Genomic DNA, 14,808 nt, shown 5'->3' with positions numbered 1-14,808 from the left:
CAGGCCTCTGTGGATAATCCAGCTTGTAAATTGCTTGGGGACTCTAACTGTGGAAAGGGCCATAGAGCCGCGTGTGTTATTATTTATGATAAAGCGCAGAGGTGCCTGCCAGGGACTGGAATGGGCTGAGCGCTGCGCACGGGATGGACGGCAAATTGAACTCCAATTTTCTGCTCCGCAGTCTTTGTTACACGCCACAAAGCGCCGGTACAGCGGGGTCACCAGCCTGATGAATGTGTGCTCTTCCTCGTAGGCGGGTTCCATCCCTCAGCCTCTGTGTAGGGAGGGTAGTCTAGCTCCTGAGTTGCTTTTTCCTCCTTCCCCCAGCCCTGGTAGACGCCTTTCCTGAGATCAAATCCAGCCCTGACCCTAAGAGAGATCAGAGGCCTTGGCAAGTTCAAACCCCATTCTGTCACTGGTGCTCACGTGACCTCTCTCTCTCTCTCTCTCTCTCTCTCTCTCTCTCTCTCTCTCTCTCTCTCTCTCTCTCTCTCTCTGCAAGAGCTTCAGATGAGAGAAATAAAGGGGTGGTTGATTGCAGGGCCCCACCAAGGCAGTGAGAAGGATTAAATGAGACAGGAGGAGCTCGCTCACGTGAATTAGGCCCTTAGCCCATGCCTGCCTTCCTTTCCTTTGTGGGTTTAGCTGCCCGATGCTGACACCAGGGAAGCAGAGGAGAAAGAAGCCAGGAAAATTGCATGGATAACACTGACAGGATAGGGGGGAGAGGGGAAGCGAGGCTCAGCTGTCTTCCACCGGACTTTGGATATTGTTTCATGCTAGGGTTAAGTTTGTCACCTCCCCGAGTGCCCGTCCACCTGTCATCTGTGTCTTGGTGGGTGAGAATCCTGATTTCTGGTAAAGAAATGCAGAGTTGTTCCTGGGAGTCATACCAGCCAGACTCAGAGGACCAAGGGCCCGTTCTTTGCTGCACAGCCTTCTGTGTCCTGTGTCCTGAGGATGTGTCTGAGGATGCTATCATCAGCCGTTGGGGTGGACTCCTGAGGCCTCTGGGCCGTGGGCTCTCCAAAGCATCTTTCTGATCTGTGGATGGCCAGTGCCTCTCTGCCATCACAGTCCCCCAACTCGGTAGGCCATCTGAGAACTGGTACCTTGTAGGGCAGCACCACCTGGGAGAGTGGCAGGGCTGGTGTGGGGTCAAATCACAGAGACCCTGGGTTTGGAGACAGCTAAGCCCCAGTGCTGACCCTTGATTGATTTGTGAGGCTCCTGGGTCCCTCCTATAACTGGAGAAGTACCCCAAGCGTACCACCCCACACCGAGGTCACCAAGGACAGTGTGTGGTCCGTGCAACACGATCGAGTTCCTTGAGAGGAATTCCTGGAGTTGGTGTAAATTTTTATTATCAGTGTTTTACGGCTCGAGTGACTCTGACTACTCCGACATGATAATAGAACCGTTAGGCAGCAAACATCCTAATCAATGGATAAGTTTAATCTCTGAACCCTCTAGCTGAGGCGGGAGAAAGGGCTCCCTCCTCCTGTTAATTAGAAAATAAACCCACGGGGAATGAGAACCATTTTTTTTCCACACCAGGCTGGGGCTGATCCGGTGTTATTCACCTTCGCTGTCCAGAGTGGGAAGGCTCCACTACGATGCTAAGCAGAGGCGAAGGGTGACAGTGGCCTCCTTCTCGCTGATGCTTTATCCAAGCCACACGTGAGCCATAGCACCAGCCCCTCTCTGTAGCTGTGGGTGTCAACCCAGTTCCAGGAGAGGAGACTGAGGAGCAGGGAGTTCATATCTACAGTCACGTGGGAGGGCCCTCTGGAGCTGAGCCTAAGAGATCCCATTCCAGGATTCAGTAAAGTCAAGATGCACACAGCTACTCAGATCTTTCTGGGGCAGAGCTGGAGAGGCATGTGTAGGGATCCTCTTGGATGGCCAATCACCAAGAGGAACATACCATGCCCAGGTCTACAAGTCACCTGGACATGGAGACATCCTGCATGCAGTCTAGAGCCTGGCTCTGGCTATAAGAAGGTTGGAGCCCCTCAATCTACCTTCTAGCATATGACATGCTGTGTGAGGGTCACCCCCATATATCTCTGATTTTTGTATTGCCATGAGGGGCACACCCTCCACAATCTGGGCATACAGACGAGAGCTCAGGAAGAAAATTCAAGAGAATTCCATGAGATGATTCTGAGACCCATGTTTTCCCAGGGAAGAAGGAGCAAAAGGGATTTCTGTGGGATAGAACAGTATTGCAGAGGCCCTGGGGTAGGCTGCATGGTGTATCGGGAGCAGCACTCCGAGGACTCTTGGCCTCTGCCATGAGTGAGATGACAGGCACAAGTTGCCGTGAAGCATCCTGTGAGTTTCCTAGGTTGGCCATAGCACACTCCTACCAGCTGAATGACTTGAAACTTATCACCATTGTTCTACAGGACAGAGTCTGGAGTCTATTGGCCCCTTCGACAGCTCTGGGAAGAGAGGCTTCCTCTTTCCTGTTCCCCATGGCTTCCCCAGCAATGCCTGGTGCTCCGTGGCTTGTGGGTTCATCAATCTAGTGTCTTCCTGTCTCCACGTGGCTTTCCCCTTCCCAAGATTCTCAGCCCTTGCGTTAACTCTTCTCTTCTGGTTGTCAGACTTTGAGCCGGTGTGACAAATCCCTGAGGATTTGGGAGGAAAGATTCTTCTTGGCTCCTCACATCTGTGGTTTCAGTCCAAAGTCGACTGGCTCCCCTTGTAACAGACACAAAGCCAAACATCATGGCTGGCAGCCCATGGTAAATCTGAGCTGCTTCCCTCATAGCAAACAGGAAGCAAAGCAGAGATGGAAAAAAAGCGGTGTTAGAGACAAGGTTTGTCTTTCAAAAGTGTGACCCCTAGTGACCAACTTCCTTCAACAGACCCAGTTTTTACAGTTCCACTGCATCCTGGTAGCCTATTTCAATTCTGAGTCTATCAATGCACCAACCCACTCAGGAAGAAGAGCCTTCATAATCCAATCACTTCCCCAAACCCTACTCTGGATGTTTCTGCCTCCAGAACTAAGCCTTCAAGCATGTGCTTTTTGGTGGGACGTTTCCTGTGCAAATTATAATCCCATAGCACCTTTTACTATGCACTGGCGACTGAACTAAGGCCTTGCACATCCTAGGCAGCACTCCTCCCCTGGACTATATTCCTAGCCCATATATTCATCCATTGAGACAGGATCTCACCAAACTGCCCAGGCAGACTTTGAACTTTTTGTCCTCTTATCTGACCGTTGGCATTTGAATGAGAAGTGTTCATAGGAACATATATTTTCAAATACACTTGGGATTTGAAATCAAAATCACTTGGTCCCCTGTTAGTGGCATTGTTTGGGGAGGTTATGGAGCCTTTAAGAGGTGGAGTCTTGCAGGAGGAAGTTCATCACTGGGGGTGGGCTGTGAGGGTTTATAGCTTCTCCCCACTTCCTGTTCTCCCTCTTTATCTCTGCTTCCAGTGCAGGGATGAAATTCGATCTCTCTGCTTCTGCTGCCATGCTTTTCTGGCCGTGATGGGCTTTTGTCCTCTGGAAGAGAGAAGCTAAAATAAGCCCTTAAATTGTCTTTGGTCATGGTAGTTTATCAGAAGAGCTGAAAACAAAGTAATGAATAGACCTGTGTCTCCTGGCCTGCATTACAACCTCTTTTAACAACATCCATCACATAGAGCTAGTTCTACTCTTGTGTGGCTTCATCTTTTCTGATCCCATCAGCAATGATTCTGTTTCCAAGTAAATTCACATTCTGAAGTTCTTAGGAGGGGTTTTGTTTGTTTGTTTGTTTTTTAATTTTCGAGACAGGGTTTCTCCGTAGCTTTTTGGTTCCTGTCCTGGAACTAGCTCTTGTAGACCAGGCTGGCCTCCAATTCACAGAGATCCGCCTGCCTCTGCCTCCTGAGTGCTGGGATTAAAGGCGTGCGCCACCACCACCCGGCTCTTAGGAGGGGTTTTTCAGGGGAGAGAGGAGTGTCACTGTTCAATCCAGGACAGCCATCACTTAAGTCTTGTCCTGAAGATAACATTTTCACCGCCCATGGCTTTAGGGAATCCCAGAAGACCACAGTGCTGCCAGGTCTGATCATTCATTCACAAGATGCTCCCAGAGCATCGTGTGAGCCCTGGGCCCTGTACCAGGCCCTGTACCTGCTGGGGCTGTAGACAACCCGGAGCCGTCAGCTCAGTCCTCGGACATTCTCACTGAATGAATATACTTCCCTGTCTCATCCTTTGACTGGCTGTCCAAGGGGTCCAGCCCGAGGGAGCCTGTTGGGTAATGGGGTCAGGCACATGCTCCCCTTTCCCTAACTGGATCCCTGCCACCCCAATTACAATTCCCCAGGGCTGTGTCGGGGCTAGGTTACTCTGGCTGCCCCTGGTAGCCAGGCCCCCCTAATCAGATTAGATGTGTATTCAAACAAATTGATGGTCCATTCCATTAGATGCTTTTGAACATGCTTTTCTGAGCGAGAAATTCATCCATCCGCAGCTGTAGAGGCTGTGGTGGAACTGATTGCTGCACCGTCCCAGGCTCCCGGCGTCAGAAGGTCACTAGCTCCTGAAGGTCACTGGCGAGGATTAGATTAAGGAGGGCAAGAGCCTTCTTTCCTGGCTAATGAAGCCCTTGGCATGCTGGCAGCAACAGGCCAAGAGGGCCGGGCATCTGCCAGGAGACAGGGGAGGAGCATTGATTAGCGTCTCACTTATGGGCATGCATCAGGAGAGTGGGAGGCACAGGAGTTCAAGGCTCTGGCACAGGTGGGCTAGAAGTGGGCAAGCAGGTGTGCCAGACATGAGCGTGGAAGCGAGGGAAACAGCTGGAAGTCTGGGTCTCTTGCAGGGAACACCTGCTGTGCCTCCTTCTGCACTGTGTACCCCCAAAAACATTCTGCTGGAGAACAGGGGCCAGGAGAGCCCTGGAAACCTCCTCTTGAGCTATGATAGCCTATTCCTGAGCCCCCTGCCCAGAGTTCAAGCTTAGTACTAACCTCTCTGCACCCTGTATATCTGGGCTTCCATGCCCAAAAGACCTGTAGAGTCACAGACATTGTGGGGAAAGCCCCATGAGAACTTATACAAACCTAGCCTGCCTCTACCCCAGAGCTAAGCTAGCTTAAAACCATACCGTTTGGAAGCTCAAGAAGGCCTGCCCTGCGCCTTAGCTCTCTTTCTGACCTGAAGCTCTCCTCGGGTACTCACCATCCAGGTTTCATGCATTCAGGCTTCCAAGCCAGACAGCCCACCTGGAAGCTGTGGAGGTCAGGACAGAGGTGGCTGACCAGGGGATACAGGAGAGAAATTCCTGAGTCTCAAAACCATAGTATTCTATGACCCAGGTCACTTGCTGGCTCGCCTGGGCTCTTATTAGGAGCCTGGAGGAAGAAGGAGTTGAGGGCATTCAGAGCTGGAAGGGAATTCGTCTCTGTTTAGTGGCTTTTGGAACTTTCTCTGAAGGGCAGAGGGAGGCCCTTTGGCTAATTAGGAGCCTGGCAGAGGATGCCTTCACCCCAGCTTCTCCTCTGGCCAGTATTCCCAGCAGGAATGGCTCCATGGGAGGTGCCAGTCCCCGGCCAGACTGAGAAGTGAAAGCCCCTAAAAGATGAGGCTGAGAGAGTCTGGCCAATCAGGAGAAAGATGGTACTATGTGGCAGAGGGACTGGCGGAAGAGGGCCGTTTAAGTTGAGATTCGCTTCTGTATGGAGCTATTCAGCTTTCAGCCTGGCTTCCACCCGTGACAATGAGGGTATTTAGTAGCAATGTCAAGAGGAAATGGCAGTCAGGGCCTCCTGACCTGACACGGGAAATTAGAAGGAAGCCAGCACTAAGACCCCTTGCTGGCCTCTGCAGTCAGCAGTTCATTCATGGGAGTCAGTCTCTCATGACCGGGGACGTCCCCCGCTGTGTGACACTGCTGGATCACACACAGGGCCTGTTCTTCCCCTGTCCTCAGTGCAGTTGCCCTGTAACCGTTCTCACTGCCCACATACACTCCTGGGTGCTCATGGATGCATACCCAAAGCGCTGGAGGTTGGAGCTCAGTTAAAGATTGCTTGCCTACCATGCACAAAGCCCATAAGCCCAGCACCACATACACCAGGCATGGTGATGCGTGCCTCCAACCCCAGCACTGTGGAGGTAGAGGCAGGAAGATTAGAAGTTCAAGGTCGTATTGGGCAACAGAACAAATTTGAGGCCAAGTTGAGCTACACGAATCCCTGTCTATAAATAAACGAATACGGTTTTGACGATTTCTGTACGGGCAGTAGCAGATTCCGTCAATGACACAATGGTGGCTCTCAATGGTTGTTCCAGGGTCCCCTGCCATGGAGGAGTCTCGTGCTGGAGATAGAATCATTCTTTTGCTGGGTACCCTCTGCATCAGCAGGCAGGTGTCACAACTCTGAGATGCTGCCATCCCACGTATGCAGAAGCAGAGACAGAGGGAGCTGCGTTTGGAGAGCTGGAGGAATGGGAAGGCTGTAATAGAATTGTCAGGTTGCACTCCATAGATAGATACCAGGTCCAGCCCCAGAGGGGTGTGTCCCCTGGACACCTGCTCCCTGCACTCCACTTGAGTCCATTGGGTCTTACACTCTCACACCTTGGTGTGGGGGTTGGAAAAGGTATCCTGTTGTGACTTACTACACTTGCTTCATGCGGAGGTCAAGCGTCCTCACACTGTCTGAACCATTTATATCCCTTACCCATTGCTACTGCTTGTTTAATCTAATGGATTTACGAAAACCTTTTTTTTTTTTAAGAGGCAGGGTCTCACTATATAGCCTTGGCTGGGTTGAACTCACTCTGTAGACCATGCTGGCCTCGAACTCATAGAGATCCACCTGCCTCTGCTTTGCGAATGCTAGGCTTCAAGGCCTTGTAATACTGTACCCGGCTGAGAACATTTCTTTTCTTCAGGCAACTCAGATCTTTGTCTGTGATAAGTGTCGAGAATATCTTCCCCCAGTCTGTCATGTGTCGCTGCTTTTGATGTGTGGGTTTTCTTTTCCCTCTGAAGAATTTTCATAGAGTTGAAGGCATCGTCTGTCTCCTGACCGTCTGGAGCTCTCGTGGTACTTAGAAAGTGCTTGGCAGCGTCTTAACTCTACCAGCATTGTGTATTTTTAAACTTTTGTGATTTCACCCCTCAAGTTCCTTTAGAATTTCATTTTCATGTTTAAAACATCAATCCCTCCAGCGTTTATTTTGAGGTAAAGTGTGAGGAAGATACTCAGTTCTGTATTTTATTCCCACATGGCTCTCTGGCTGTTCCAAAGCCCTGTGCTGAGTAATTGATCCTCCCCACCCCCCACCCCCACCTTGATTTGCAATTCTGCTTTCATTGTACATTAAAAGTCCTATTATAGATTTGGGTTCATTTCTAGGGTCCAAGATCATCCCTTCATCCCAATAGTCATAAAGACCACACTGTCTAAGTGATGGCTACTTTATCTTACACTTCAGCATCTGGGCTAGTCTTTCCCACATGGTCCAGACTTTTTTGTAAAAAAGAATTTTTTTTTTGTTTGGGGTTTGGATTTTGTTTTGCTTTGTTTTTGTTGCTGGCTTGTTTGTTTCGTTTTTAGCTTTCTAAAAGAAGATTTTAAAAGTTTTTAAATTATGTGTCTGTGTACTTGAAGGTGAGTAAAGGTACCCCAGGGCCTAGAAGCATCAGGTCCCCCCTGGAGCTGGAATGACAGACAATTATAAACTGCCCAATATGAATGACAGGGACCAAACTTGGGTTCTCTGCAAGCGCAGGACATGCTCTTAGCCTGCATGTAAGTTGAGCCATATCTCCAGGCCCAGTTTTTAATCCATTTGGGGGTTATTCTTTGTGAATTTTAGAATTACTTTATCTCATTTTGTAAAAATCGGGGTAGAGGGGGAACAAGATGGATCAGTGGGTATCAGCTCTTGCTTTGCAAGCCTGGTGGATGAGCTTGATCCCTGACCCATGGTGGAGGAAGAGACCTGACTTCCACAAGTGGTCCTCTCACCTCCTTAGCGTGTGTACTAAAGCAATGGACAACTGTCCACACGCTCGTCATCGTCGCTGTTGTCAATTTAAGTATATTAATAAAGTTTGGGGGGGGGACAACATGCCTGTAATGTTGATTCTATTTACCCAGAATTCCCTGTGCAGTAACCCCTTCTTGCTGCAGGAGCCTCACCTGTCCATGGTGGACATATAGTTCCTCAGGTTGAGCACAGCCTCATGGGAAAACAAAAGCAGAGGAGACCTGGCAGCCTCCGCTACCAGAGTACTAGTTTCTTTGCATCACGGTGCACCCATCCATGTATGTGACTGGTGGGAGCAATCAATGTCTTGTCTTAGGCATGAGCCGGCTTCTGGTCTGTGCTTATTATTGTATTTAATCTGTGCCCATTTAGTCTTTGCGGTATACTTGCCCCCAGCTTACTGCTTAGGAAACTGAGGTGAAGAAAGTCAGTGACTTCCAAAGCCCACGGTCTCTACATTCCTGTGAATTCATGAGCAAACAGGAGACAGATTTCCAGGTACAGATATGCAGGGTGGGGGCAGATGTGCCCAGACACTCATAGACGTGTCAGGTACACATGTGGACATATGCATAATGGTATGTGTACACACATGTGCATATGCACACACAAGCACAAGTCACACCCTCACAGTCATCCATCTTCCTGTGGACCACACCCCAGCTCCCAGCCAGCTCCTGCTTTCAGGTGCCCTTGGGGCCTACTGGTACACTTCTACACTTCCCAATGTTTCTTTTGAATAGAGCCCCCCTCCCGGGGTCCCTGTACCCAGAGGGAAAAGAGCACTAGAGCAAGGGTGACCACAAAGCAGTAGCCTGGGGAGAGGCACTTCTGTCCCTCTGTGTCACCTCAAGAGGATAACATGAAAGAAGGGATGGAGAGGACCAAGGCAGGGCCTGGTACCCAGCAGGTGCTCAAACATGGGCTCCCTCTCCTTCCCCCATGGCCATTATCTCCAGCAGCCACTGAAATCAAACCATCCGAGCACGAGGCATTTGCCCAGGTTGTCCACTCCTGGGGCCTGGGCAGTGAGCTGGTAAATTCATTCGAAGCAAGTGACCCATGAGCGGGCCCACAGAGGCTAGATGACTAGGTGCAAAGCATGCGTGCGTGCGTGCGTGTGTGTGTGTGTGTGTGTGTGTGTGTGTGCTCGCTCGCATGTGTTCAAACACACCCACCACCCTCTTCCTCCTCTCACAGTGCTGGCTCTGAGTCAGCCCACATCCAAGGAAGGGATTTAATCACGCGGGGCTGGGAATGTTATTGTTTTAAAACAAACAAGCAATGACAGCCTCAAACCGAGGGTTTTTAAAACCGCGATTCAAAGGGCTCTTGAAAGCCGCTGGAGAATATGAATGCGCCTTTGAAGTGAGAATGTGCCCATTTGTTAAGCCGAGAGCAGCACTGGCTGCCTCCTGAGGTGGCAAGTCGCTCTCCCTGGAAAACAGGTACCCACCGGCCTCTCTTTACCCAGCCAGCCAGAACCGCAAAGATGCAAGCACCTCAGAAAGAACTCAGCTTTGGGGATCTGAAAGAGGCGACCTTTCAACTGCTCAGCCTGTTTCTGAGATGGGGTCTCATATAGCCCAGGCTGGCCTCCCTCACTAGCTAATATGTAGTCAAAGGGCGTCTTTGAACTGTTGATCCTCCTGCCTCCACCTCTTGAGTTCTGGGAGGAGAGGTGTGCATCACTATGCCTGGTGTGTATGGTGCTGGAGGTCAAAGCCAGAGCCTCCTGCATGCCAGGCAAGCATGCTACTGATTGACCTGCATCCCCAGCCCCCTCAATTGCTACTTAGGCAGAACAGTCACAGGACAGCTGTAAAGAGAGCCAAGGAGACAGTATGAAAAGGCCTTGCTAGTGCTTGCTCTCCAAGCTACCCTCGGGCTTGTCCTCTGGGGCAGGAATTCTTGGAAGAGCTCCCCGCAAAATATATAATTTATGCACGCATAAGATAGGGTATATAAGTGATGTACAAGGTTGAAAGGTTTAGGGGTGCTACGTCTGAGCAGGGTCACTTGACTGGTCCCCCAAAAGCCCACTGTAACTTTTACTGAGGTACAAATCAGTTCTTGAGCCCAGGTTAGACCTGGAAACAAAAGGTGAACCTGATTGTGTGTGGCCCATTCTGGTAAGATCAGAGAATGAGAGGAGACCCAGGACCAGAGATTGTGGGGGCCAACCTGGTGTGCAGATGGGCCCAGCACAGCCCTGTCCAGCCCGACAGTCCATGCCCCTCCTCCTCTTCCTTTCCTTTGCTCCCTTCCTTAGTCCCAAAGCAGACTGTCAAGTGTTTTAGGGGCTTTCCTAGTTCTAGGCTCTCAGGGGAGCATGAACTCTGACCTAGGCCAGCGCTGAGAATGTCAGTGCCCATCCCTGGCACAGACACCCACAAAGAACTAGATAACCCCACATGGAACATCTATCCCCAGAGGAAGGCCTAAGCCAGCACTATGCCAATCTTTTTTTTTTTTTCTTTTTGCTGTACCCCCTGTTTCTCCTTTATATACACTCATGGCGAAACTGAGACTCTGAAGATCCAGTGCTTGCCTTCTGCCACGCAGCTGGTCAGCATGGGATGAATATAAGACAGTGGCCTGCACATGCTGCAAGAGCTCTTGCCACTGGCCTGGAGGTCAGGACACCCACACTGCCCCGCTGGCGACTTCCTGTGTGACTCTGATCTCTTGAAACCCATTGGCAGCTTATGGGTTTAGCCTGGGAAGGTGGGATTCGACCCTCTATCTACCACTGCGTGGTGTGTGGAAGGTCCTGAGTAGGCCCCTGGAGATGCTCTAGATGACCTGTAGAGGTCGCTCTCTGTGGCACACTTCCTCAGGCTGTTGACGCCTGGACCTGGACACACAAACGCGGAGTCTGCCTCTCACCTTGTACTCATTCACTCCTGTAAGCCCTGGCCCAGCTACCTCCGTCAGGGAGGTAGCCCAGCTTCCCCAAAGGAGGTAGCTGGTCCTGTGGTCTAGATTTTTCTTCTCTGCTGTGTGATCTTCAACAGGTTCTGAAGACCTGGCCTCACTGTGCCCTTTCTAAAACATACATCCTATCCCCCGGAGTCATGAGGTCGTTGTGAGGCTCAAATGAGCATATGTGGGATCTTCTAAAATAACAGAACCTGTGGGGACTAGGGCTGCTGTTGATGTTCTTACCAGATGCTGACATCTGCCCACTACCTTGATCCGTTCCAAGTTCCAAAGGCTGGCAATGCAAAGACGGCCTGGGAACTCTGCTCCCCCACCTCCCTCTCCTCCCAACACCCTGGTCTAATCCCACCCCCCACCCTACCCCACTTCTGTTCTCTTCCCCATGGGGAAGAAGGCTCCCCTCCATCCTGAGTCATTTCCCTGAGCAGTCTGAGTCTGGGGAATGAAACATGTCACTCCTTTGGAAGGAGCTTGGAGCTTTCATGTTCCATGTGGCTGAGCCAGGCCAGACAGGTGCAGTGACTCTGCAGGGCAGTACAGCAGCTACCTGGGCACACATCCACAGCCAGGGAAGCCAGAATGGGGAGACTGAGGCTGCCTGGCTGGAGGCCAGCAGTCTGGTGGCAGAGGGGCTAACTAAATAGATTCTACTTTTGAGGTGCTTTCCAGCTTCGGGGAGGGGCCCTTCTATCACTTGAACCTTGTGTCACCTCAATTCCATGTGTTTCTTTTCCCTTTGTGTGTGCATGTGTGTGTCGTGTCTGTACATGTATGTGTACAGGTGCATTCACCCCACACATGAACATGGAATCCTGAGGAGGACACTGAGTATGGGTTTTTGTTTTGTTTTGGTTTGGTTTGGGTTTTTTTTTGGTTTTTCAAGACAGGGTTTCTCTGTGGCTTTGGAGCCTGTCCTGGAACTAGCTCTGTAGACCAGGCTGGTCTCAAACTCACAGAGATCCGCCTGCCTCTGCCTCCCGAGTGCTGGGATTAAAGGCGTGCGCCACCATCGCCTGGCGACACTGATTATGTTGATGTCACTCCCTGCCATATCCTCTCCAGACAGGGTCTCTTGCTAACTTGGAGCTACTCTGGCTCACACCCAACAAGCCCCAGAGATCCTTCTGCCTCTATCCCCACATCAGTGCTGGGGTTATAGGTGTATGCGCCAAAGCCTGGATGTTTATGTGGGCACTGGAGATTGTAACTTGGGTCCCCATTCATGCACAAAAGCTGAGCCATCTCCCCAGGACCACAGCTCTGGGTCTTCCTAGTCAAGCTTACCTTCCCTTTAGCTGAAGCCCAGTGGGCATCCCTTTTCTTTCTTCCCTGGAGTTTTAAAACTCAGAAGCAAAGGATGAGAACTGGATAAGACTTCCAAAGGTGGCTGGGGCTGGGGAAACCAGAAGTGTTGGGCGTTGGGGAGGGTGGAGCAGAGGCAGAGGTCGGAAAGAGAGGAGAGTAAGCGGGCAAAGCTTTGCTTGGTAGGTGAGGATGCTGAGCACCGAGCACCAGAGTCACACTGGCCCGAGTTCAGATCCTTCTCAGCGTATGACCTTAGGCAGGTTACCCAGCTGCCCCTGCTCTGTCTGCCTTGGGTATCCGATGGGCCAACACGTGGGGTTGAGCAAGTGCTAACTGGTGGTTCTCTGTCCTGTTTCCCACAGATGACGTTCCGCCGTACTTCAAGACAGAGCCGGTGCGCACACAAGTGCATCTGGAGGGGAACCGGCTGGTGCTCACGTGCATGGCCGAGGGCAGCTGGCCGCTGGAGTTCAAGTGGCTGCACAACAACCGGGAGCTGACCAGGTTCTCGCTGGAGTACAGGCAAGTCGTCCCCTCCCGTCTGCCTGGGGCTAGCGCCTCCCTATCCAGAGAAAGGAGTGTTGGGAGACTTGGGTACATACACAGGTCATAGGCTCCCATGCAATACTCCTGAGAGGCTGGGACTGCCCTACTCTGGAGTTGACACCCTACTCTGGTGATGCCTACACTAGATGGCCGAGCGGTAGGCCTGGGTGTTGCCGATATAACACTGGATGGGGCAGAGATGGCGTTGAGGATGTAACTAATGCCTTTCTCACCTCCTCTCCCCTGGAAAGAACCCCACCATGTCTAGAAAGTTCTATTGAAGGAGGCTGGACTCAATGGAATAGGACATGCAGCAATGGGGGAGGCAGCAACAGCAACACAGGAGACATGCCTTTGGGGTGATCATGTGGATGGGAGATGAAGGGGATCTGTTCTGAGTATTGGACTTCATGACTCCTCCCTTCCCTCACTCTGGCTGAATAGGGACAAGTAGGGAGTGAGAACACGGAGTTGGCACAGGTGAATTTTTGCCACCAGTAATGTATCTGAGGGGCCCTCCCCCAGTGGAGCCTGGCCTCTGCTTACTTCCTGGCCCTGCAGAACAGGGACGCCCCACGCTCCCTCCTCCCACTCTTATCATCTCATCTCTGCCTTTTCTTATTGGCTCCCAGCCCCTTGCCTGTGATTAATCCCCAAGCCCGATGTGCATAATCGGTTTTGTTGGGGAAACAAGATTGTCCTGCCCTGGGGACGCTGATACAAATCTGTCACCAGGGATGAAAATGCAAATAAGAGGGGGATTCGCCACCGGAGCAGCTGCCCACCCTCTCCGGATAGTCAGCCTTTCCATTATGAAGCAAGAAGGCCAGAGTTTGGGGTGACCTTTCACCGTCTGTGACCCCACTCTGGCTCAGCTGGTGCAGGCTGACCATATCAGCCAACAAAGGAGAAGAGGCCACACCATCCCCTCTGGGGAGGTTGTGTGGAGAACACCCGGAAGTAAGAGACCATCTTCCTCTGCCAGCTATTATAGACCATGCATCTCCTACATGGAGGCCAGAAGGACTTTTCCAAGAAACCTACATGATAGCTTTTATTTGGGTACCTGGAACCATTTCTGACTACCACATGGCAACACCGGGAACGGTAGACAGTGTGTAAAAAGGTCCCTACATTGTCTTTGGTGGGAACTTAGTTGAATAGGGTACCAAGAACTTCCTAGAAACATATTGTAAGCACAGGTTTAGAAGCAGCCTCCTGCTTGCCCTTGGCTAGGGAGCTGGAGAAGGACCCTGAAGGAAGAGCCTTTGGTCCCTAGTTGGATCCGAGCCCCTTGTGGTACCCTATAGTGCCAGGGCATAGGTGGGTGCCACTCAGCAGCAAAGCCCAGTTTGGATCAAGGATCTGTGGTATGTGTGTGCACATGTGTGTTCGTGCATGCATGAGAGCAGACGTGCACATGTGTTCATATGTGCCTGGAGGCTGGAAGGAAACCTCAGTTGGCTGTTCTTCCTTGGGTGCCATTCACTGTGCTTCTTGAGATAGGTGTCTCACAGATCTGGAACTGACCAGTTCAGCGAGGCTGGGAGGCGAATGAGCCCTGGGGATCTTCCTGTCCCCATTTCCCCAGCACTAGAGTTACAAGCACATGCCACCGGGCCGGGTTTGGAGGAAAAAGAAGTGAACTCTGAGGGTCAGAGTCAGGTCCTCATGTTGGCACAGTGAACATTTCACCAGCTAAGCTATTCCTTCAACACCGCAGCACGGCCAACCATCAGCTTCACTCAGTGATGGAGTGGGCTACCTTTGGAAATGGTTCTTGGGCAGCATCTAGTGAGCCATCCGGACCCAACTACTGCAGATGCTACCACCAGGCACAATTGCACAGTCAACAATCCCGGCCTTCGAGAGCCTAAGGGCAGGAAAATATCGAGTCTAGGACCAACCTGAGCTACCTAGCAAGTTCCAGGCCAGCCTGGGAAAAGGATGTAAAGAATGAGATGAGACTCTGTCCCCAAAACACCCCCCCAATC

General features: G+C 51.3%; 1 protein-coding gene across 3 annotated transcripts in view; it reads left to right on the top strand.

Annotated features, from left to right (window-relative positions):
* Positions 1-14,808, top strand: part of Sdk2 (sidekick cell adhesion molecule 2) — a 282,059-nt gene that overhangs the window by 113,456 nt on the left and 153,795 nt on the right. For all 3 annotated transcript variants that reach the window (XM_050140393.1, XM_050140394.1, XM_050140392.1), the window contains exon 2: positions 12,631-12,790. In XM_050140393.1, coding sequence (XP_049996350.1) covers positions 12,631-12,790 — 160 coding nt within the window. The remainder of the gene's footprint in view (positions 1-12,630; positions 12,791-14,808) is intronic.

Source organism: Alexandromys fortis, unplaced genomic scaffold (genome assembly GCF_014885135.2).
Source record: "Alexandromys fortis isolate MF-2015 unplaced genomic scaffold, M_Fortis_MF-2015_v1.1 scaffold_39, whole genome shotgun sequence".
NCBI classification, from domain to species: Eukaryota; Metazoa; Chordata; class Mammalia; order Rodentia; family Cricetidae; genus Alexandromys; species Alexandromys fortis.
The sequence above is the reverse complement of the archived record's forward strand: the minus strand, read 5'-3'. Positions and strand labels throughout refer to the sequence as shown.